The sequence below is a fragment of the Zalophus californianus genome, chromosome 11 (genome assembly GCF_009762305.2).
Source record: "Zalophus californianus isolate mZalCal1 chromosome 11, mZalCal1.pri.v2, whole genome shotgun sequence".
NCBI lineage: Eukaryota > Metazoa > Chordata > Mammalia > Carnivora > Otariidae > Zalophus > Zalophus californianus.
Window position 1 is genome coordinate 64884721 of NC_045605.1, and position 23963 is coordinate 64908683.

The 23963-nt window shown below is 36.5% G+C and overlaps 1 protein-coding gene, 1 non-coding gene and 1 pseudogene across 2 annotated transcripts in view; 2 read left to right on the forward strand and 1 right to left on the reverse strand.

The window, feature by feature from the left end:
- The window catches only part of IPO7 (importin 7), a 57037-nt gene that overhangs the window by 27415 nt on the left and 5659 nt on the right, over positions 1-23963 (forward strand). The window contains exons 6-22 of the mRNA XM_027578959.2: positions 1305-1394; positions 5407-5501; positions 5614-5698; positions 7995-8129; positions 8767-8866; positions 9602-9678; positions 9842-9958; positions 13559-13648; positions 14064-14229; positions 14415-14575; positions 16904-17032; positions 18958-19024; positions 19108-19233; positions 19688-19785; positions 20462-20557; positions 21209-21429; positions 21523-21728. Of these exons, the coding sequence (XP_027434760.1) occupies positions 1305-1394; positions 5407-5501; positions 5614-5698; positions 7995-8129; positions 8767-8866; positions 9602-9678; positions 9842-9958; positions 13559-13648; positions 14064-14229; positions 14415-14575; positions 16904-17032; positions 18958-19024; positions 19108-19233; positions 19688-19785; positions 20462-20557; positions 21209-21429; positions 21523-21728 (2059 nt within the window). The remainder of the gene's footprint in view (positions 1-1304; positions 1395-5406; positions 5502-5613; positions 5699-7994; positions 8130-8766; positions 8867-9601; positions 9679-9841; positions 9959-13558; positions 13649-14063; positions 14230-14414; positions 14576-16903; positions 17033-18957; positions 19025-19107; positions 19234-19687; positions 19786-20461; positions 20558-21208; positions 21430-21522; positions 21729-23963) is intronic.
- LOC113915603 lies at positions 13798-13981 on the forward strand. The gene has a single exon (XR_003517750.1). It is a non-coding gene; the product is annotated as a small nucleolar RNA SNORA23 (small nucleolar RNA).
- On the reverse strand, positions 21955-23472 carry LOC113914101 (annotated as a pseudogene).

Here is a 23963-nt window from a genome sequence, read left to right on the forward strand (position 1 = left end):
ACTATTCACAAAATTAGTAAAAATTTTTTATGCCTTTCACCTTAAGAATTCACGAGTCTGAAAATTGGTTAACTGAAATTACAGTTTATATCTAGCATGAAGAGCGTGAACCCGATGTGCCAAATACACGTAGATTGTACCAGTAATTAACAAAACCTATTCCTAAGTTTAAGAGAAAAATACTAATACTGTGGCTTGACTGGCACACAATGGGCTTCATCCTTTTTACATATGCTAAATCTTCCTGGGATAAAAGATACCCACTAAGGAAATGATTGTATTTTCTTAGTGGGACGTAATTACTTATATGAAACCATTTTTGATCAGGATTAAAATTCTAGTTATTTTTGTGCCATGTAGCCGTAGAAGGATTCATCTTGTCTACTAGAATCTTTGGTTCAATTCGTACCCTTAACTTTAAAATCTCATTTAAATAAACCTGTAACTTCCAATAAGATTGCAACTGACTCACCATATTGTTTGGTTGGATTTTGCGTGTCTTTGCTAGATTAGTAAAGACAATCTATTATCTCCCAGTCTTAACCAAAGGGCACTTTAATGCCATTCCATTGTCGTCGTCTTAAAGAATTTTTAAAAGTGATTTGGGTATACAATATCTATACTGTTTTTGTTTTCTAATTGGTAAGATTGTAACTTAGATTAAGATTAAGTTATTTCTGTAAATTGTTCTAGGGCATAGGGCAAAATATTTAATTTCCCAACTAATTTTTTGACGCTAACATACCCTGATTTCAAATATAACCCTGTCTCACTTGTGAAAATAGATATCCTAAAATCCTGAATAGGATATTGATTTTATGAGCCTATTGAGAGGATTTATCCAAGGAATGCAAGAGTTGGATCAATGGTAAGAGATCAGTTTCTGTGATTAACTCTTATATGAAAAAAAGGACCTGTAACCATCTCTAAGGATGCCAGATAAAGTATTTGATAAAATTTAATAACCATTCCCACTTTAAAAAACAAAAAACAAAGAGTCTTGCAATAGAAATTTTCTTCACTTGATAAAAGATGTCCACTAGAAATGCACAGTATCACTCTTACAGTAAAAATAAGATATATTCCCAGTAATTTGGGAATAAGACAAGGATGTTCACTGTCAGTGCCACAATTCTCCATTGTAGGTAACTGACCAAATCAACCAGATAAGAAATTTGCTTGTGTGCTAAAAACCGGAAATCTGGGTTGAATGAAATACTTTTTGTAGGTTTTGTGAAGAGTTAAAGGAAGTGGGATTTTCTTTTGTAAGGATTTTAAAGTATTGATTCTTGATTTTCGTTTAGTATACACTACCACTGGAGCTGATAAACCAACAGAACCTGACAGAATGGATAGAAATTTTAAAGACTGTTGTGAACAGAGATGTACCTAATGTAAGTCTCTGTGTGTTCTTGTATTACTAAAATATCTAATTATCTTTTGAGAATTTTAACTGATATTTCTGTAACATTTTTATGAGTTTATATAATTCATGATGCAAATTATTCTAGATAAAGAGACCATTCTGTTTGTTTACATAAGTGCAATACTAATAAAAAACTGTGCAGGGTTATTTCTATACTATTGTTTAGGTACTTATATCTATCTCTTTATCCTAATGCTTCTGTTTCTTCTCAGTTTTTTTATTAATCTATAAATATTTTTTAAAAAGATTTTATTTATTCATTTGTCAGAGAGCACAAGCAGGGGGGAGCGACAGGTAGAGGGAGAAGCAGGCTCCCTGCTGAGCAAAGAGCCTGATGCGGAACTTGATCCCAGGACTGGGATCATGACGAGTCAAAGGCAGACGCTTAACCGACTGAGCCACCCAGGCGTCCCTATAAAGATTTTTTTTATTTGAGAGAGAGAGAGCACATGAGCGGGGCAGTGGGAGAAGCAGACTCCCCAGTGAGCAAGGAGCCCTGCGCAGGGCCTGAGATCATGACCTGAGCTAAAGGCAGACACTCAACCAACTGAGCCACCCAGGAGCCCCTTTATTTAAAAAAAATTTTTTTTTTAAAGATTTTATTTATTTTTTGACAGACCGCGAGAGAGGGAACACAAGCAGGGGAGTGGGAGAGGGAGAAGCAGTCTTCCCACGGAGCAGGGAGCCCGATGTGGGGCTTGATCCCAGGACCCTGAGATCATGACCTGAGCCAAAGACAGAAGCTTAACCATCTTAGCCACCCAGGCGTCCCTATAAAAAAATTTTTTTATAAGTTTCATTTATTTAAGTAATCTCTACACATAGCATGGGGCTCAAACTCATGACCCTGAGATCAAGAGTCACATGCTTTTCCAGCTGAGCCAGTCAGGCACCCCATCTTATCTTCTCAGTTTTTTATTTTTTTATTTTTTATTTTTTTTAATATTTTATTTATTTATTTGACAGAGAGAGACAGAGCAGGAACACAAGCAGGGGGAGTGGGAGGGGGAGAAGCAGGCTTCCCACTGAGCAGGGAGCCCGATGTGGGACTCGATCCCAGGACCCTGTGATCACGACCTGAGCCAAAGGCAGATGCTTAACGACTGAGCCACCCAGGCGCCCTCTTCTCAGTTTTTAATTAAGAGTTGGTAACATATCACCTCACATAGTTACAAAATTCTTTTCTTATGATGAGAAATTTTTTTGAAAATTTATTTATTTAATTTAGAGAAAGAGAAAGAGGGTGTGTGGACGAGCTGGGGGAGGGGCAGGAGAGAAGGAGACAATCTCAGACTGCTCCCTGAGCATGGAGGCGCACGCAGGGCTCTATCCCAGGACCCTGAGATCGTGACCTGAGCCGAAACCAAGAGTTGGAAGCTTAACCGACTCAGTCACCTACGTGCCCCATGATGAGAATTCTTCTTTTTTAAAGATTTTGTTTATTTATTTGACAGAGAGTGCCCAAGCAGGGGTAGTGGCAGGCAGAGGGAGAGGGAGAAGCAGGCTCCCCGCTGAGCAGAAAGCCTGACACAGGGCTCAATCCCAGGACCCTGGGATCATGACCCTAGCCGAATGCAGACACCCAACTGAGCCGCCCAGGTGCCCAATTTAGTCACAATTTTTATTTTATTTATTTTTTATAATTATGGTTACTTTTTTTTTTAAGATTTTATTTATTTATTTGACAGAGAGAGACAACGAGAGAGGGAACACAAGCAGGGGGAATGGGAGAGGGAGAAGCAGGCTTCCTGCAGACAGGAAGCCTGATGCGGGGCTCGATCCCAGGGCCCTGGGATTATGACCTGAGCTGAAGGTAGACACTTGCCACCCAGGCGCCCCTAGTCACAATTTTTAAAGTAACTGCAATTTTTCTTTATAATCTAGTTTTCTAGAGAGGTAGGGGAATTTATAAGTCCTGAATACATAATGTGTTTTAAGTGCTTTAACATTCCTTATTTAATCCTCAAAAAAATCCCTCTGAATTTATTTTTTGTTTCCCCCATCCCCTCTGAATTTATTTTATTTTATTATTTTTTAAAGATTTTATTTTATTTGAGAGAGAATGCACAGGTGTGCACGCGCATGAGAGAGAGAGAGCAGGAGCAGGGGTAGGGGGAGGAGCAGAGGGAGAAGCAGACTCGCCACTGACCAGGGTGCCCGATGCTGGACTTGATCCCAGGACCCTGGGATCATGAACAGAGCCAAAGGCAGGCGTTTAACCAACTGAGCCACCACCTAGGCACCCCCCCTCTGAATTTATTTTAAATGGAGACATAGAAGGGTTATATAATTTATCCAAAACAATTTTATTAGTGGCATAACTGAGAACAACCTCCTCTTTTGTGGTTTATTGCTTACATTTCTATTTAAAAGAAAAAACAGTGTAGAGGTGCCTGGGTGGCTCGGTTGAGTGTCTGACCCTTGATCTTGGCTCAGTTCTTGATCTCACAGGGTTGTGAATTCAAGCCCAATGTTGGGCTCTGCACTGGGTGTGGAGCCTGCTGTAAAAACACAAAACAAAAACAGTGTAGAAGAAATGAATAGAACGTTTCTTCCACTCTGTATGGAAGTTTGGTGTATATTTTTCTGGACACATTTAATAGATACAGAATAAAATTTTAAAAGTTTTCATTTATACACTCTGTACTTTTGGGGTGTAATTTATAAACACGTATTATAAATAAACAGTCCAGTGAGTTATCAGTTATATGTATCCATGTAATCATCACCTAGAATATTTGCTGGTGGCTAGTTTTAGTCATTCCTATCATCAACATTCTAGTTTCTGGGACCATAGATTAGTTTTGCCTGTTCTAGAACTTAATATAAAAGTAATTTTTTATATTTACCTTCTTTTACATGATATATTTATGAGATATATTCATGTTGTGTTATAGTAGTCTGTTCCTTATGTCTTCATGTTGTGTTATAGTAGTTTGTTCCTTTTTATTACCAAGTAATATTTTATTGTCTGGATATACAATTTATCCATTCACAAGTTGATGGACAGCTGGGTGGTTTCAGGATTTTAGTAGTACAAATAAAGCTGCTATGAATGTTCTTACACAAAACTTTTTGTGATCATATATTTTCATTTTTCTTGAGTAAATTACCAAAGAGTGGAATTGGGTCATAGGGTAGGTATATGTTAAACTTTATCAGTAACTTCTAAAGTGATTTTCAAAGTGTTGTACCATTGCTGTCACTTTTTGTTTTAATTTGGGGTTGCTCCAAAGTCTCACTTTCCCATTGTAAATCAAAAATATGTCGGTATGGGGACGCCTGGGTGGCTCAGTTGGTTAAGCGGCTGCCTTCGGCCTGGGTCATGATCCCAGGGTCCTGGGATCGAGTCCCATATCCTTCTTCAGCAGGGAGCTTGCTTCTCCCCCTCTCTCCCTCTGCTTGTGCTCTCTGTGTCAAATAAATGAAAAAAAAAATAAAAATATGTCGGTATGTTATAGGTCAGTATGTAAGGATCCAATCCATTCTTTTAGTGGATTGTATAGTAGTCTTTTATAGATGTTCCATAATTAAGCATCCATTTATCAGTGAATGTTTAGGGTCTTCGTAGTTTTCCACTATTGTTTTTAAATGAATGTCTTCATCTGTCTATCCTTTTGTGTTTATACTAATATTTCGGAAACTAGATTTCTGAAATGGTGTTTTTCATGCCCTATTGATTTGAACTATACTGGTTTTGATTAAACTACTTTCCACGGCCTTGACTTTATATTATTTGGATTTTGACTAAAATGTTTGTGTTTGAGCTTGCTCTATAAGAATTTTTAAAAGTATATCCTTTGTAGCCAAGTAGTGAAGCAGATGAAAGTGCCTCTTATATTTAATAAATAAGACTACTTTTCCAAATCTAGCCTTTTATTATAAAAGGCTAACATTCATTGTGAGTCTCTTCTCACCTCATGCTGTTCCTCTTAGAGTGTATTATGTCTTACGATCATTAAATAAATCTCTCTTTAAAGGAAACACTTCAAGTTGAAGAAGATGACAGACCAGAGTTACCATGGTGGAAATGTAAGAAGTGGGCTTTACATATCTTAGCAAGGCTTTTTGAAAGGTAAGCTCTCAATATATGATGATTTAGGTTTATTTTTTCATGCTCTTAGTTTTATAAGTATCAGTATGTAAAGCATTATAAAGAAACAGTGGGCATTTTAATGTTCTTTTAGATATGGAAGCCCTGGCAATGTTTCCAAGGAGTATAATGAATTTGCTGAAGTATTTCTGAAGGCATTTGCTGTTGGTGTCCAGCAAGTAAGTCTAAGAATTTTTCTAAATTGAAACATGACATTATTATTAGGTTAATTTCTGTCTTGCTTTTTTTCTGATTTATTGGTACCCAAAGATTGCATGTAGCAATTTTTGACATTTTTTTTTTTAAAGATTTTATTTATTTATTTGACAGAGAAAGAGACAGCGAGAACAGGAACACAAGCAGGGGGAATGGGAGAGGGAGAAGCAGGCTTCCCGCTGAGCAGGGAGCGCGATACGGGGCTCGATCCCAGGACCCTGGGGTCATGACCTGAGCTGAAGGCAGACGCTTAATGACTGAGCCACCCAGGCACCCCAGTCTTTACCATTTTGAACTCTGTAGCCGTTCTCATTTTTTGGTTTTAGGTCTTCCTTACTCCCTTAAATTTTTGAGAACCTCAGCAAGCTTCCATTTATGTGAGTTATACCTATGATATTTATCATATTAGAAATTAAAATTTAAGAGTATTAATTCATTTAAAAATAACAAACCTAATATATTAACACAGAATACATGTTTTTTTTTCTTAATAACTGTTTCCCAAAATGAAACGTTTTTAACAAAAGGAAATGGACATTGTTAAACATTTTTACTAAATTTTTAATGTATGGCTTAATAAAAGGCAGTTATATACTCATCTACCTATGTATTTAGTCTTTTATTTTATTTTGCTGGACATAAATACAGACAGTGTGGCCTCAGATAAGTTGGAAAAGGAAAGACTTTTAATAGACTTTTCACAAAATTGTGGAAGTTATTTGATACCACATCAAAATATGATAATGATAGTTTTTTTGTTTTTGTTTTTAGTAAACTCCATACCCAATGTGGGGCTCAAACTCATGACCCCAATATCAAGTCACATGCAATACCAACTGAGTCACTCAATACTGTTAGTTTCTTAAAGGTTAATTGCAGTGTAGAGTTTTTTAATAGCAAGCATCTTAGATTCTTTTACATTAACACCTGTTGATTTATATTACACTTTGAATGGATCATTTATCCATACATGATTTTGTAACGGCTGGTCATTTGGAAAATTGAGTTAATGGAAGATTTTCCAAATGTTAATACATTTCATTATGCAATTTTATCTTTTTAAAGATTTATTTATTTTAGAGAGAGCAAGAGAGAGCATGCATGAGCAGGGGGAGGAGCAGAGGAAGAGGGAGGAGAGAAACAGACTACCCGCTGAGCGCTGAGCTTACCATGGGGCTCAATCTCACGACCCTGAGATCATGACCTGAGTGGAAATCAAGAGTTGGAGGGTTAACCAACTGAGCCACCCAGGCGCCCCTCATTATGCAATTTTAAAAAAGAAATCACATTTGCTAATATTACCACTGATGTCGTCAGAAATATTGTTAAATATTGGAAAGCTAATTAAGTGGATCAAAGTCTTTTGTATCTAAGAGTTTGAGAATTCTAATTTTTGTTTCGAAGCTCAGATTTTAACACCAGTAACATACTGTCAGTTATTTTCCTTGAAGTGACAGGCTCATTTTATTCATTTTTGAGGGGAAATATGCCATACACACAAGTCTAAATAACCATAATTTGTCAGTTCTTCTTTCAAGAATATGATAGCATTTGATGGGAAAAGCTACTATTTCAGCTTTTCTTCCAACCATTGTACTTCGGTATGTAGAAGAAGTGCTACATGTATACTCTCCATTTGATAATAATTATATTTTGATTCATTAAGAGTGTTCTTAAGGAAAGGTTGTTTTGAATTTAATGTGACTGTAAAGAATATGATGACTGCTGGTACACTTGGGTGACACTTTTTGATTCATGTTAGGCAACAGAAGTTTTGCCACCACTGCTTTTGTACCATTGATGCAGATGTTAACATAGTAAAAAAGGCAAATAATGTCTTAGCCTTATGAAAATAGTTTTGACCTCACAGACCCTTCAGGAGGTCTGTGGGCCAAATGTTGACAATTGCTATTCTGAAATACCATGTAGACTTAGAGCTCCTGGCAGACATTAAATTGGTGAGTGGTTCGGTAAGGTTTTTCTGGGAGGTAAGTAACCTATGGTTTTCTTTTTATACTTAATCAGAAACTATTCCTTTGACATAGTAGTAATTCAGTTTATTTATTTGAATACCTTGGGAATAAATACGGTTCTCTAATACAAAATTGTAAAAAATTACTTTCTTTTTAAGAGAATATGGTTGTTATTTGAGAATGATGATCTGGGTATTAAGATACGTGTCAGATGTTTTTACTGACTTATAAAATGGTTAAAATTTCTATTTAACTTTTGGTTTTTGATCAAATATTCTTTTCAAAGGTTTTATTGAAGGTATTATATCAATACAAGGAGAAACAATATATGGCTCCTCGAGTTTTACAACAGACATTAAATTACATTAATCAAGGAGTTTCTCATGCCCTCACCTGGAAGAATCTGAAGCCTCATATACAAGTAATAATTTTCTATCTGAAATGTTTTTCCGGAAAAATATAATGGAAATAACATTAATTATCATAAAGGTTGAAAAGTGCATATTTTGTTGACTTGTGTTACTTAGTCTAGTTAATTGTTTTGATAGTATAGTAGGAAAATGAGAAAATACCTTGATATAAACTTGTAAAGGGTATTTTGTGATTACCTTTTAATCTAAAACTATTATCTTAAAATTTGCATTTAAATTCTTAGTACTGGCTTTTGGTTGTAACATTTTAGTCACGTAATTTGGAATAAACCAAGGACTATTTCACCAGATTAGTTTGTAGGGTAATTAGCTTATGTACCATTTCTATGAGTAATTTATTTGCTTTATTTAGAACTACAGGATTTGATGGACTAAAATTTCACAATGTATTTTCTCAGAATACTTAATTGCTACCTATATACACACATGTCTTATTTTATAATTACTTGTTGCACAAACTCTAATAGTATGTACCTTAATAGTTGATCCTAGAATCATTACTAAAGTTTGATATTAAGCTTTGAAATACATAGTATTGGGTTGGTTTTGTTATTTAGCACTTAACCAAATTGAAGGTTTAAATTTGAAGACTGACTTAAGGTTACTTTCTTAACTTTTAAATTTCAGGGCATTATCCAAGATGTTATTTTTCCATTGATGTGCTATACGGATGCTGATGAAGAACTTTGGCAAGAAGACCCTTATGAATATATACGCATGAAGTTTGGTAAATTTTCACTTTCTTAGAAACAAAATACGTCAGTAGCTACATTTGTATATATTATGCATAAGGGTGTCATAAGGCCTCACCTTTGGTTCTGAAAAATCTTTGTTTTAATGTAATTTGTCCATTTTTTAGACTTTTTGGGGTCTATTCATTAGTTACGGCGTTTGATAATGATAATCTTCATTTTTAGCAGACACAGATAGTAGTGTTACTAAGTTACAATTATTGGATGTGCTTTTTGGCACATGCTAAAACTAAGAAATTCAAGATTACACCTTAACACTGTCAAAACTATACTTTTGGATCCCATGTCAGTCATCATATGTGTGGGAAATGGGAAGACCTATATTGGAAGCTGGAGTCACATGGAGTTTGCATGGAACTAAAGGACTGTAATTTGACTAATGTTGAGTATTAGTCCTTCTTCCTACCAAAATTTTTTGTATTTGTAGTAGATTGTACTTTTGTGACCATATTGTGAAAACTTTCATAGTAGTTGTGTTTTGTATGAAAGAAAATGATCATTAAGAGAAATTAATGGATTAAAATTTAATTTGTACTGAAAAGACTATTGCAAAATTATATAGGAATCTGGGTTCCTTTTTATACCTTGCATGAACATTCAGCAAAATTTTAAGGTCTTTTTACAGAGCATCATTTGTAAATTATGTGAAAATGTTTGTTGAAGAAATTCAAATTGCTGGGTTTTGTATTAATTTTAAATTTATTCTCTAGATGTGTTTGAAGATTTTATTTCTCCTACCACTGCTGCCCAGACACTTTTGTTTACAGCTTGTAGCAAGAGGAAAGAGGTAGGTTATTTAACATAGAGAACTTTTGCTTTAATATTTAAAATTTGTTCAGATATATACTCAGCTTTTAATGTTAGCCATGTAAGTCATTTTGTCTTTTTTGTTGTTGTTAAGGATTGTTAGGAAATCAAATAAAGTGTTAACTTTCCTTTTTTAAATCTAGGTACTGCAAAAGACAATGGGATTTTGCTACCAGATTCTTACAGAGCCAAATGCTGATCCTCGAAAAAAAGATGGAGCCCTGCATATGATTGGCTCTTTAGCTGAAATACTTCTGAAGGTATTTCTTCTTTTGTGTGCAAGTAGTTTCATAACAGTTTTATTGAGATACAGTTCATGCGGGCACCTAGGGGCTCAGTCAGTTGGGCATCTGCCTTTAGCTCAAGTTATGATTTCAGGGTCCTGGGATCGAGCTGAGTCAGGCTTCCTTCTCAACAGGGAGTCTGCTTCTCCCTCTCACTCTCTTTGTGCTCTCTCTCTCTCAAATGAATGGATAAAAATCTTTAAAAAAGAGAGAGAGAGATACAGTTCACATACCATACTGTTTGCTCATTAAAGTGAATAATTCAGTGGTTTTTATTATAATCACAGAGTTGTGCAACCATCAACCCCAAAAGAAACTATTAGTTACTTTACATTTTCTTCCAAACTTCTCAGCCCTAGGCTACCCCTAATCTCCTTTTTGTCTTTATAGATTTATCCATTTTGGACATTTCACGTAAAGGAAATGCTATATAACGTGCTCTTTGAGGAGTGGCTTTTTTCACTTAGCACAATATTTTCTTTTTAAAAAAAATTTTTTTTTAAGATTTTATTTATTTATTTGACAGAGAGAGACACAGTGAGAGAGGGAACACAAGCAGGGGGGAGTAGGAGAGGGAGAAGCAGGCTCCCAGCTGAGCAGGGAGCCCGACGCGGGTCTCGATCCCAGGACCCTGGGATCACGACCTGAGCCGAAGGCAGACGCTTAACGACTGAGCCACCCAGGCTCCCCTAGCACAATATTTTCAAAGTTCATCCATGTTGTGGCACATGTCAGTATATCATTCCTTTTTGTTGCCGAATAATGTTCCACTGTATTGCTATACCACATTTTATTTATGCATTCCTCAGTTGGTGTACACTTGCATTGTTTCCATTTTTTTGGCTATTATGACTTCTGAAGCTGTGAATTTATGTACACACCTTTGTGTAGACATAATTTTTTTTTTTTTGAAGATTTTATGTATTTATTTGACAGAGAGAGACACAGCGAGAGAGGGAACACAAGCAGGGGCAGTGGGAGAGGGAGAAGCAGGCTTCCCACCGAGCAGGGAGCCCGATGCGGGGCTCGATCCCAGGGCCCTGGGATCATGACCTGAGCTGAAGGCAGACGCTTAACGACTGAGCCACCTGGGTGCCCCTGGACATAATATTTTCACTTCCCTTGGGTCACATACCTAGGAGTCAAATTGCTGTCCTATTTTGAGAAACTGCCAGACTGTTTTCCAAAGTGGCTGTATCATTTTATATTTTTACCAGCAATGTATGAGGGTTCCAGTTTCTATGTCCTCACCAACAATTACCTTTTTATTGTAGCCATCCTAGTTGGTGTCAAACAATACCTCATTGTGGTTTTGATATACATTTCCCTGATGACTAATGATACAGAGAAATTTTTTTAATGTGTATATTGGCTATTGTATATCTTCTTTGGAGAAATGTATATTCCAATCCTTTGTCTGTTTTTTTAGCTGGGTTATTTGTCCTTTCATTGGTGAATTGTTAAGAGTTCTTTGTATATTCTAGGGTCACCTGGGTGGCTCAGTCGTTAAGTGGCTGCCTTCAGCTCAGGTCATGATCCCAGTATCCTGGGATCAAGCCCCGCATCAGGCTCCCTGCTCAGCGGGAAGCCTGCTTCTCCCTCTCCCACTCTCCCTGCTTGTGTTCCCTCTCTCGCTGTGTGTCTCTGTCAAATAAATAAATAAATCTTTAAAAAAAAAAAAGTTCTTTGTATATTCTCTTAGACCTTTTTCATATATATGATTTGCAAGTATTTTGTCTGTTATCGTTTCACTTTCTTGATGTTGTCCTATGAAATACAAGTTTTGATAAGATTCTGAAATTATGTCCAGTTTATATTTTCTTTTCCTGCTTGTGCTTAAGGTACTTCTTTTGCATGACTTACTTTATTTTCATGTTGCAAGATAATTGTAAAGTAGTGTTTTTTCCTTTAAAAAATTTGTCTTTAAGGAAATTTATAAACATGAATGAATCCATTCATAGCCTAGGAACATCATGCTTTTGTGACATAAATTTCTAATAAAGAATGACCCTGGATTAGATTTATTTTTAGGAACCTCAGCTTAATTGTACACATTGTATCTGACTTCATAAATAAGATCTGAAATTTATTTTGCTTAAAAGTTAATAAGTAAATATTTAGTCACAGAATCCTCTAACTCCCCAGGAACCTTGTTACATATCACCATTAATTTGTAGGGTTATTTTATTTATATTTTAGTTTTTTATACCTGTCCACACATCCTTCTGTGTATAGAGTAAAGAAAGTGGTTCTTTGTTAAATGGCAGGCTGGGAATCTTTAGTGAGTTCTCTTGGCAAGTTCAGATTTTTCTGTTTTAACTTTTTATTTTTAAGTAATTTTAGACTTACAGAAAAATTGCAAAAATAATTTCCATTCTTCATCCACCTTCTCCTAATGTTAGCATCTTAGATAGCCATACTACAATTCTCAAAACCAGGAAATTAATATTGATAGCATACTATTCACTAATCTTACAGAACCCTTTCACATTGTGCAAGATTTCCCATTAATGTCCTTTTTTATGGTCCATGATCCAGTCCAGGATCCCACATTGCATTTAGTTCCCATGTCTGTGTTCAGTTTTTCAAGCATTTATTTTTAATGTTGATGTAATATGCAATTCCAGGAACTCTTTTTAAAAGCTTGCTACCACTTAGAAAACACCCTACTTTAAGATTCATGGGAATATCTTTTTTTTCCCTGACCATGGCATTTTTAAATTATTTCATTTTTTTTTTTTAAGACTTTATTTATTTGACAGAGAGAGACACAGCGAGAGAGGGAACACAAGCAGAGGAGTGGGAGAGGGAGAAGCAGGTTTCCCGCTGAGCTGGGAGCCCCATGCGGGGCTCGATCCCTGGACCCTGGGATCATGACCTGAGCCGAAGGCAGACGCTTAATGACTGAGCCACCCAGGCGCCCCAACCATGGCATTTTTTTAATTAAAAAATTTTTTCTTTTTTAAAGATTTTATTTATTTGAGAGAGAGCCAGAGCACAAGAGCACAGGTGGCGGGGAGGGAGAGAGGGAGAGGCAAACTCCCCGCTGAGCAGGGAGCCTAACACGGGCAGGGCACTATCCCCGGACCCTGAGATCATGACCTGAACTGAAGGCAGACGTCTAACCGACTAAGCCACCCAGGTGCCCCAAGAATATCTTTATAGATAACCAGATTATTACCTGGTAAGCAGGGTCTTTTCTCAATCTGTGTTGTATTCATTTAGAACCTTTCCAGTGAGGCTTTTTTCATTATAATAGTTTTTTTTTCATTATAATAGTTTTATAAGGTAAGGAATAAAATTAACCACACTCCCATTACTCAAACATGATTGCTATTAAGATTTGGTGTAAATGCTTTCCAAGCAAATGAGCTAAAAAGATTAAAGAAAAGGAATTCAGTGTTTTTTGGTGGTGAAGTTTGAGAATGAGAAAATTAGGTATGGATCCTGAGGTACAAAGAATCAGAATAAATATATGTTTTGACATAGTCATTTTTAACATTCGTGTATTTATTTGGCATTTGAGATGATTGTATTTGGAATTCTTTCAAAAATAATTTTTGTTTGTATTTACAGAAAAAGATCTACAAAGATCAGATGGAATACATGTTGCAGAATCATGTATTTCCTCTCTTCAGCAGTGAACTAGGCTATATGAGAGCGAGGGTATGTTTTAAACATGTATTCACTTATATATTTATGTTCTGTAATGAATGACTGCTTATGTGGACTTTTATGTGGAACCTTTTTAATGTTCATCTTAATAAAAAGCCTTATTTCATTTTAGACTTTTTCATGTAAATATTTAAATGGCTGTTGTAATGTGTGCATAGTTTTCATCTGTGTCTGATAGCAGTGTCTGTCTGTGTTTTGCATTCAGATCTTGCTATTCACACAAACGTCATGCAGCCAAAGAATAAGTTGGGATCATAGTACTGGTCTAGTGTTGTCTCTTTGGACATACCTACCACTGGCCAGCCTCCAAATTCCCACACACAGAACTTTTGGAATAGATATACTCTAGCTTGGGGCAATTTAATGTAGGATATCTGTAGTAACTCACTGCATTTTTTAATAAAAGGCTTGCTGGGTCCTTCACTATTTTTGTGAAGTAAAGTTCAAAAGTGACCAGAACCTGCAAACGGCCTTAGAGCTGACACGAAGATGTCTGATTGATGATAGGGAAATGCCCGTGAAAGTGGAAGCTGCCATTGCACTTCAAGTGTTGATCAGCAATCAAGAAAAAGGTAAAGGATTTATATCTCAAAAATAGTGTAGTGTTTTTACAAATAATTGTACAAGGCATAATCCTAGAAACTTGACACATTGTCTTCCCCTTTATGGGAAAGTATCTATTTTTTATTTTTTGATGTATTTTGTATCAGGTTTTAGGAGGTTTTGGCCAAATTTTTTTTCTCTTTTTTTCTTACAGCTAAAGAGTATATTACACCATTCATCAGACCTGTAATGCAGGCTCTTCTTCATATAATAAGAGAAACAGAAAATGATGATCTTACCAATGTAATTCAGAAAATGATCTGCGAGTATAGTGAAGAAGTTACTCCTATTGCAGTAGAAATGACACAGCATTTGGTATGTTATTTGAACCAGTCATTTATTCATTACTTAACTTTATAACAAGTATTTTCATAGAGCTTACTGTATATCAGATACTGTTCTAAGCCATATATATATATATATATGTGTGTGTGTGTATATATATATATATATATATATTTAGCTCATTTAATTCTCACACAGTCCTATATGAAGAATATTCATACACTGAGAGAAGATGTGAGCTATAAAAAGGTTAAGTAACTTGCCCAAGCTAGAATGGATGGAGCTGGGATTCACGCCTGAAGTATATGCCTCCACAACACACATTCTTAACTACTATCTATCTCGATCATGACTGCTTTGTTTGTGTGGTTTTCTGGACTACTTTGGATGACCAACTTAAAGATGAAGTAGGGAAAAAAAGATGAAGTAGAGATAATAGTTTAATAGGTATTTTCAAAAAAAATTTAAATTTCTTTTTTTAAAGATTTTTTTTTTAAGATCTTATTTATTTATTTGACACAGAGGGAGCGAGAGGGCACAGGCAGGGGAGCAGCAGGCAGAGGGAGAGAGAGAAACAGGCTCCCCACCGAGTGAAGAGCCTGATGCGGGCCTCAATCCCAGGACCCTGAGATCATGACCTGAGCTGAAGGCAGACTCTTAACTGACAGAGCCACCCAGGAGCCACAAAGATTTTATTTTTTTATTTTATTTTATTTTATTTAAAGATTTTATTTATTTATTTGACAGAGACACAGCGAGAGAGGGAACACAAGCAGTGGGTGTGGGAGAAGGAGAAGCAGGCCTCCTGCAGAGCAGGGAGCCCGACGTGGGGCTCGATCCCAGGATCCTGGGACTACAACCTGAGCCAAAGGCAGACGCCCAACGACTGAGCCACCCAGGCGCCCCAAGATTTTTTTTTTTAAGTAATCTCTACACCCAATGTGGGACTCAAACTTACAACCCTCAGATCAAGAGTAGCATGATTTGCTGACTGAGCCAGCCATGTGCCCTAAATAGTTTTTTTAAGAGAGAGTAGAGCACAAATGGGGCAGAGGGAGAGGAGAGAGAATTTTTTTTTTTTTAAAGATTTATTTATTTAAGAGAGAGAACACAAGTGGTGGGGGGTCAGAGGGAGCAGGAAAAGCAGACCCTCCCCATCCCCTGCTGAACAGGGACCTGGGTGCGGGGCTCCATCCCAGGACCCTGGAATCATGACCTGAGCCAAAGGCAGAGGCTTAAGAACTGAGCCACCCAGGTGCCCAGGGAGAGATTATCTTAAGCAGGCTCCATACCCAGCATGGAGCCCTGATGCCGGGCCCCAGCTCACAGCCCTGAGATCATAACCTGAGCTGAAATCAAGAGTGATATGCTTAACCAACTGAGCCATTCAGGCGCCCCAGATAGTTTTTTTTTTTTTTTAAGATTTTATTTATTTGAGAGAGATACAGCGAGAGAGTGAACATAAGCAGGGGGAGTGGGAGAGGGAGAAGCAGGCTTCCCGCCGATCGGGGAGCCCGATGCGGGGCTCGATCCCAGGACCTTGAGCTCATGACCTGAGCCGAAGGCAGACGCTTAATGACTGAGCCACCCAGGCGCCCCAGTATTTTTTTTTAATGAAATTTATAGATAGTATTTATTCACTAGTTGGTCTTTGTTTGCTGTACATAGCCCCAAGCTTCTGAGAATTAATAATGTAAATTATTTAAGGGTCATAGAAAATATGAACATGTCCACAATTACCAGTCATAATCCCTATACAGTGGTTTATTTGATGCAGTTTATATTCCTCCTGAGTATTGAGGTTTCAGGAATCTAGCTCTTGGTATTTGCTTTGGAGTTAAGCAAAAACAAAGAGTTTTGTGAAAAACTGATTTTGAAATGGGAAAGATATTTGAATAACTGTAGCAGCATTCTTTAAATATGTATATTGCATTTATAATAAGCTGATTGTTAGTTAGGACTCCATCCTTTACTTTTCACAAGTTCGAAAACAATTGAATTTTGTAACAAAAAACCGTGATTAATATACCTGTGTTTGGGCATTGTCAAATGTTAGCCAGTAATATTAATAAGAATATTGATAATATTAAACACTTTGTATGCCTTTCCTCATTTAATCCTCAAAGTATCTCTATGATAAAATTCTCAAATGAAATGTCAGGAAACAGGTAAAATAACTTAAGGTCACCTAGTAAGTGGCAGTACCATTTGATTATAGAGCCCAGAGACTCTTAATTATTATTAATCAATGGTGACATTGATTGGTTTTGCTGTCCCTGTGAGAACATTTTAAAAAATTAAGTTAATGTGTTTATACTGCTATAACAGCAAGCTTAAATTACATTCTCTTGAATCTAGGCAATGACATTTAATCAGGTAATCCAGACTGGGCCAGATGAAGAAGGAAGTGATGACAAAGCAGTTACTGCTATGGGAATCCTGAATACCATCGACACACTTCTTAGTGTAGTTGAAGATCATAAAGAGGTAAAATGATTCAGTGTTAGAAGGTTTTGATCCAGGTAATGATCCAAGTTTTAGGGAATTTAAAGCCATTTTTCAGTAACTGTTCTAATGCTTTTTTGGAAGACTCTGGCTTATCTAATTCTCTTGATTATCTTCGACATTCACCTTGATTGTGCCAGCTTCTAACTAGTTCCCTTTTGTAAGGAAAGATTGGTATCTTATAAATATTTTAGGTTCTTTAGTACTAGCAGGAATAGGAAGGAGGTATTTGTATTACCGTATCCTTATCTCAAGGCTCTGGATTTTGGCTGCCTCTTAGGTTACCTTTCTCAGATCCAGATCCAGTAGTGTGGTGGTCCCTAGGAAAACCTTCCTAGTTTTCCTTTTTTTAAATGGAAGGTCAGAGGCAGAGAGAGAATCTTATGCAGGCTCCATGCCCAGCGCAGAGCACAATGCAGGGCTTGATCTCACAACCCCGAGATCTTTTTCTTTTCCTTTTTAAGATTTTATTTATTTATTTGAGAGAAAGCATGAATGGAGGGAAGGGGCAGAGGGAGAAGCACACGGGGCTTGGTCTTGGGACTCCAGGATCATGACCTGAGCCAAAGGCAGACGCTTAACTGACTGAGCCGACTAAGTGCCTTTCTAGTTTTTCTTTTTAATTTAAAAAAAAAAATGTTTCTTAATGATAGTAAAGTACACATAACATAAAGTTTACCATCTTAACCATTTTCAAGTGTACAGTTCAGTGGTGTTAAGTATACATTGTTGTGCTATCATTACTGTCATCTTTCTAGTTTTCTTACAGTTGTCTTTCAGAAAGAGAATTGTAATCATGAATTTTTAAAAATGAAGTAATTTAAGACATACAAAAAGGGTGAAGAACAGAAAACAATAAACAGTACCCTTTAACTACCACCCAAATTTATTAGGTTTTAACATTTTATAGTATATCCTTTAGACTTTATTTCCAGTAAAAAAACAATTTCAGATGGATGTAATTGAAACCCTTGGAGGACCACTTCCTCATCTCATTTCCCTCCTTCTTTCCCTTAGAAGTAACCAGGGTCCTGAATTCGGTGTTTATAATTCCATGCAGATATTTATATCCATAAATCATATTTTCACATTATCTGCAAATTGCCTTTTGCCACAGGAGATTTTTGGTTAACTATTTGTATTCTGCATTATAATTGGAAATAGGCAGACGCCATGAGGAATTCTGTAGCTGTCTGTGGTTAACAAATCAGTTGTTACTATATTTGAAGAGTTGAAAATGTTTTAAGTATATGTAATTGAAATGGATGTCCTGGTTCTGTATCCAGTTAGTAAACTTTATCTTGTCTCCCCTCCCCACTCTTTAAACATTCTGATGGCTTCCAGGGATTTGGGATCTGATTGAGGATCATACTGACAATTAAAGAGGAATTTGTATTTTTGGTCTTGGGGTGTGGTTCACTATATCTAACAATTATATAAATAGAGGTGATTTAAGAATTAGGGGGAGTGGTAGGAATAATGCCTTCTTTCAAATAATTTTTCTGTAAGCCATTGGACAGTGACTTTTCAATTACACCTGGGCTGAGTTGGTCTATATTTAGACACAAAAAGGTCTGTAATCTATCTGCAGAATGATGTGGCTCTTTTATTTTCATAATTATTTACATTTTTCCAAGATACTATTTTTTCCTTTAGTTTTTAGGTATACTGTGCAAGTGATTTCTTATGTGTTTTATTGTAATAGTATTTCATTAAATTATAATGGTATTTCATTAAATTTCAATTCCACATTGACCCACAATTTTATAATGAGTCACTTCAAAATAAAGACTTAAAATGATTTAAGATACTGACTTTGTATTTCAATAAGCAGTGAATTGCGTTATACATTATTTATTGATTAATTCACTGGTATGCTGTAGTAACACAATTTTTTTCTTTTTTAGATAACCCAGCAGCTTGAGGGAATCTGCTTACAGGTCATTGGAACTGTTTTACAACAGCATGTCTTAGGTATATACCTCTAATTGTGTTTAGAATTTCCTGCTTTTTCATATCAGCCAGCATTGTCCTAATGACTCCATATTCTCCTTTAGAATTCTACGAGGAGATCTTCTCTTTAGCACATAGTTTGACGTGTCAACAAGTGTCTCCGCAAATGTGGCAGTTGCTACCTCTAGTATTTGAGGTTTTTCAGCAAGATGGTTTTGATTATTTTACAGGTAAGTCAAGTCAACATAGAAATACTGAAGATTTCCCCCCATTTTGATTTATTTTTAGTATACAGTTGAACATAATCTAAATGCTTCTTTATTTAGATGTTTTCACTTGTAGTTGATGCTCAAGGATTATATCATTGATTTCCATTATATATTTTGATTTAGTTATTCTTTTAGATTTGTTTCCTTTAACACATATTCTCACCCTCCTGCTTCTGTCATTCTTTTTTGTACAATATATAATAATACCTTTGCATTATTCTCTCTCTCTCTCTCTCTCTCTCTCTCTCTCTCTCTCTCTCTCTCTCTGTTACAGACCAATCTCATATTTGCTTTCGTTTTCTAAGGAGATTTTTTAGAAACAGCATTTATATTAGTAAAGATATTTAACTTTTATTACTTTTTTATGTTTTAGTTTAATTCATTTTTAATGTTTTTATGTTTTTTGTTAATACAGATATGATGCCTCTGCTCCATAATTACGTAACAGTTGATACAGATACACTTCTGTCTGATACCAAGTATCTTGAAATGATATATAGTATGTGTAAGAAGGTGGGTCATTTTTAGTTAATATAAGGATATATGTCTTGAGGCTGGTGCTGTGATAAGTATGAAATTGTGAAGAGTGAAGATACATGACATTATAGTGAACATATTATATGGGTCTCACAGAATAAGGGCTTTAAAAGCTATAAACTAAGAGGCTGATTCCTATATGCCACAGTAATGCCTTTGACAAATATTTGCCTTCTGTCTGCCCTATTTTTTTTTTTTTAAAGATTTTATTTATTTACTTCAGAGAGAGAGAGGGTGGGCATGAGAGGGGAGAGGGGCAGAGGGAGAAGCATACTCCCCGCTGAGCAGGGAGCCTGACATGGAATTTGATCCAGGACCCTGAGATCATGACCTGAGCAGAAGGCAGACGCTTAACTGACTGAGCCACCCAGGTGCCCCTGTCTGCCCTGATACTGTATTATAGTTATAAATGTTTTTGATGTTGAGAGTGCCTGGAGCTCTCTGTGCAATTGCAGAGATACAGCCAACCAGCGACTCCAAATCCTCACAGTTGCTTTAGATTATAGTCTGTACAATGAATATTGTAATCATTTATATTAATTAATTAGAATATTTTTAAAAAACTCCAAAGACTATAGACAGAGGACAGATATTCTCTGATTTAAAGGTTTCATGATGTCTCATTGCAGTTTTATATTTCTGTGTTGATCAGGTTCTTACGGGAGTTGCAGGAGAAGATGCAGAGTGTCATGCAGCAAAATTATTAGAGGTCATCATTCTACAATGCAAAGGGCGTGGCATTGACCAGGTCAGTGAGGCTAACTATTAATAATTCCCGTTTGAGGCTTCATAGAGAGAATCTTTCCCTCCACCTTTTTTTCTTTGGGGGCAGCTGTGTATTTTGTATGTTATTGTTATATTATGATACTAGATAACATTTTTTAATTATTGGTTTAAAATTTAAACAATATATAACGATCATTTGTTTAATGTGTATGAAAATATGGCAAGTTTTATGGCTGTTATGCAAGGTAAGATTTTTTTATAGTAGGCTGTGAGAGTATTGTTTGTCACATTATCACTTCGCAGTAAGATAAATTTAGTTGTTAAATTTCCGTGGTCAGTTTCCAGCTTTATTGATATAATTGAAATATAACATATAAGCTTAAGGTGTACAATATGATGAATTGATACAGACGTATATATTGTGAAGTGATTACTACAATAAGGTTAGTCAATAAGAATATTGAGAATCCAGCTGGCTATTGTGAGGCTCTAATAGCCCAGTGAAGACTTGTCTTCTCTAAAGTTAGATTTCTCAGTGAATGCCTCAATAGCAAAAACTATTAGGTCATCTGATGGAGAGAAAAAGAGGTTAGAGGCAACAAGTTAATATGGGTAGGATGGTTAGACTGCTGTTACTTAAGGTTTTGGAATATTTTGCTGTCTTTCTTTATAGTGCATTCCCTTATTTGTGGAAGCCGCTTTAGAGAGACTGACAAGAGAGGTGAAGACAAGTGAACTTCGGACAATGTGCCTGCAAGTTGCCATTGCAGCTTTGTATTATAATCCGCACCTACTTCTCAACACCTTAGAAAATCTTCGCTTCCCTAATAATGTTGAACCAGTTACAAATCATTTTATTACACAGTGGCTTAATGATGTTGATTGTTTCTTGGGGTAAGTGACATATATTGGATCTTTGTTTATTTAACTTTGTGAGAAACTCTGCTTATTAAAAAAAAAGAAGAAAATCTTTATTTTATTTTTTAGGCTTCATGACAGAAAGATGTGCGTTCTGGGCCTTTGTGCTCTTATTGATATGGAACAAATACCACAAGTTTTAAATCAGGTTTCTGGACAGATTTTGCCAGCTTTTATCCTTTTATTTAATGGATTAAAAAGAGCATATGCCTGCCATGCAGAACACGAGAATGACAGTGATGATGATGATGAAGCTGAAGATGATGATGAAACAGGTAAGGGATTTGTGGTGGAGAAAGCCAAACTTACCTAGTTAGAAATCGGTGGACTTTTTTTTTTTTTTAAGATTTTATTTATTTATTTGACAAGAGAGACAGCGAGAGAGGGAACACAAGCAGGGGGAGTGGGAGAGGGAGAAGCAGGCTTTCCACTGAGAGCAGGGAGCCCAATGTGGGACTAGATCTCAGGACCCTGGGACCATGACCTGAGCCGAAGGCAGACGCTTAACGACTGAGCCACCCAGGTGCTGCAGACTTGTTTTTTGTTTTTTTTTTTATATGAGCAATCATCTGATTTATAAAAAGATGCAACAATATTTAAAATGATACAAAATATCAATTTCAAAACATCAAAAAGTGAGTATTTAACTACAGTCAGCTCATAACAGAGCAAATGGGTAAGAAGAATAATTCATGCTACAGCATATTGCTAATATGAACTGGCAACAGAAAAAGTTGGTAAAGGAAGGCAGAGGAACTCTATCTTTTAAGAATTAGAATCGTGGGGCTCCATAATCATCTGGTATCCGCTCAATGTTGTACCTATGGTTAGAAATGTACATGATGGGAACTCCAGGGATCTTCCGGATTCTTCGTTAAGGTCTCGGTCAACTGTGGCCACAATGTAACACTTGTGCTGAGTTACTCTCTGTACTAAGCAGTCAGCTGCATAGGTTCCTTTGTGTGTGCATGGTAATCGGTCAAATCTTGGATCCTTGGCAATCGTTAGAGCCACTCGATACTTTTGCCCCAGTTTTTCGATTTCAGCCATTACACAGTCAGTTATACAAGGGATACACTGGGCATACGGACAGTCCATCATTGACTGTACTAAGTCAAGTTTCGCTTTAATGGAAAAGTTGATAAAGTTGGTATCAACCAGGATGTGGTAAGGTGGGCCCAGCTGTGTGTTATATTGGAAGAATAAGCAGGAATGATGTTGGGGGACTTCTCTTTCCTTGAGTGCACTGGGATCTTTCTTTTCTTTCTTTTTAGGTTTTAATCTGCCCTTCTCTTTAAGCCTCTGATCTCGGAGACTAAGCATTCGCTTCATGGTCGCATACTTTCTGGCTTTCTTTTGCTTCCCCATGTTCACACCGCGCTCTTGTTTCTTCCGGACTTGTTTTTTTTAACCCTTCTGAAGAAGTGTGGAATCATACCCAAATTCTTTCGTGTTAATTCATTCATAGAAAGACTGCCTTACTTCCTGCTAGAGTGTAAGGTCTGCGAAGGCAGGAACTTTGGCTAGATCTCCCAACATGTAAAGCAGTTCTAGGCATTTATGGTTTTTGCTGTTGGCAAACATCTATCATCTGTTAGTGCTAAAACCTAAGTATATCTGCACTATAAAATTAATTTGATCAGCTATTGGCTAATACATTTCACCTGTAGGACACTATAGACTTCAAGAGTATAAATTGATAGAATGTTGGTTAAGAGAAATTATTGTAATGGTTTCAGAATAAGATAGGTATTGCCATTTTTTTATGATTCACCAACTTAGCCTTAAAAAAAAACTCACAATAAATGATATAACATAAACTATATTATTTTACTGTTGGTGTTTGGTTTGGTATATACCATAAGGTCCAGAGCACAAATGCTGAATCTCCTATTATGTTCAAACCTCTGGTATTAGGAATTGTGGTTGGGTTTCTTGGATTTCTATGAGAGTTTTTTACTCTCTTTATTGCTTAATATTGTATTTATTTATTTCAATATTTATTTATTTTAGAGAGAGCAGGAGTGGGAGGGGCAGAGGAAGGGGCAGAAAGAATCTCAAGCAGACTCTGCGCTGAGCACAGAGCCCAGCTTAGATCTTGATCTCATGATCCTGAGATCACGATCTGAGCCGAAACCAAGAGTCAGATGCTTAACTAACTGCACCAACCAGGTGCCCCGCTGAATATTGTATGTATGTATGTATGTATGTATTTATTTATTTTAATATTTTATTTATTTATTTGACAGAGACAGTGAGAGCAGGAACACAAGCAGGGGGAGTGGGAGAGGGAGAAGCAGGCTTCCCGCTGAGCAGGGAGCCCTATGTGTGGGACTCGATCCCAGGACCCTGGGATCATGACCTGAGCTGAAGGCAGAAGCTTAACGACTGAGCCACCCAGGCGCCCTGAATATTGTATTTAAACACCAGTTCCTGGAACTTGAATTTATTCAGTTGTGATTTGTAATTTACTGACTGTGATCACTGTCAGTTTGTTGAGTAAGAATACT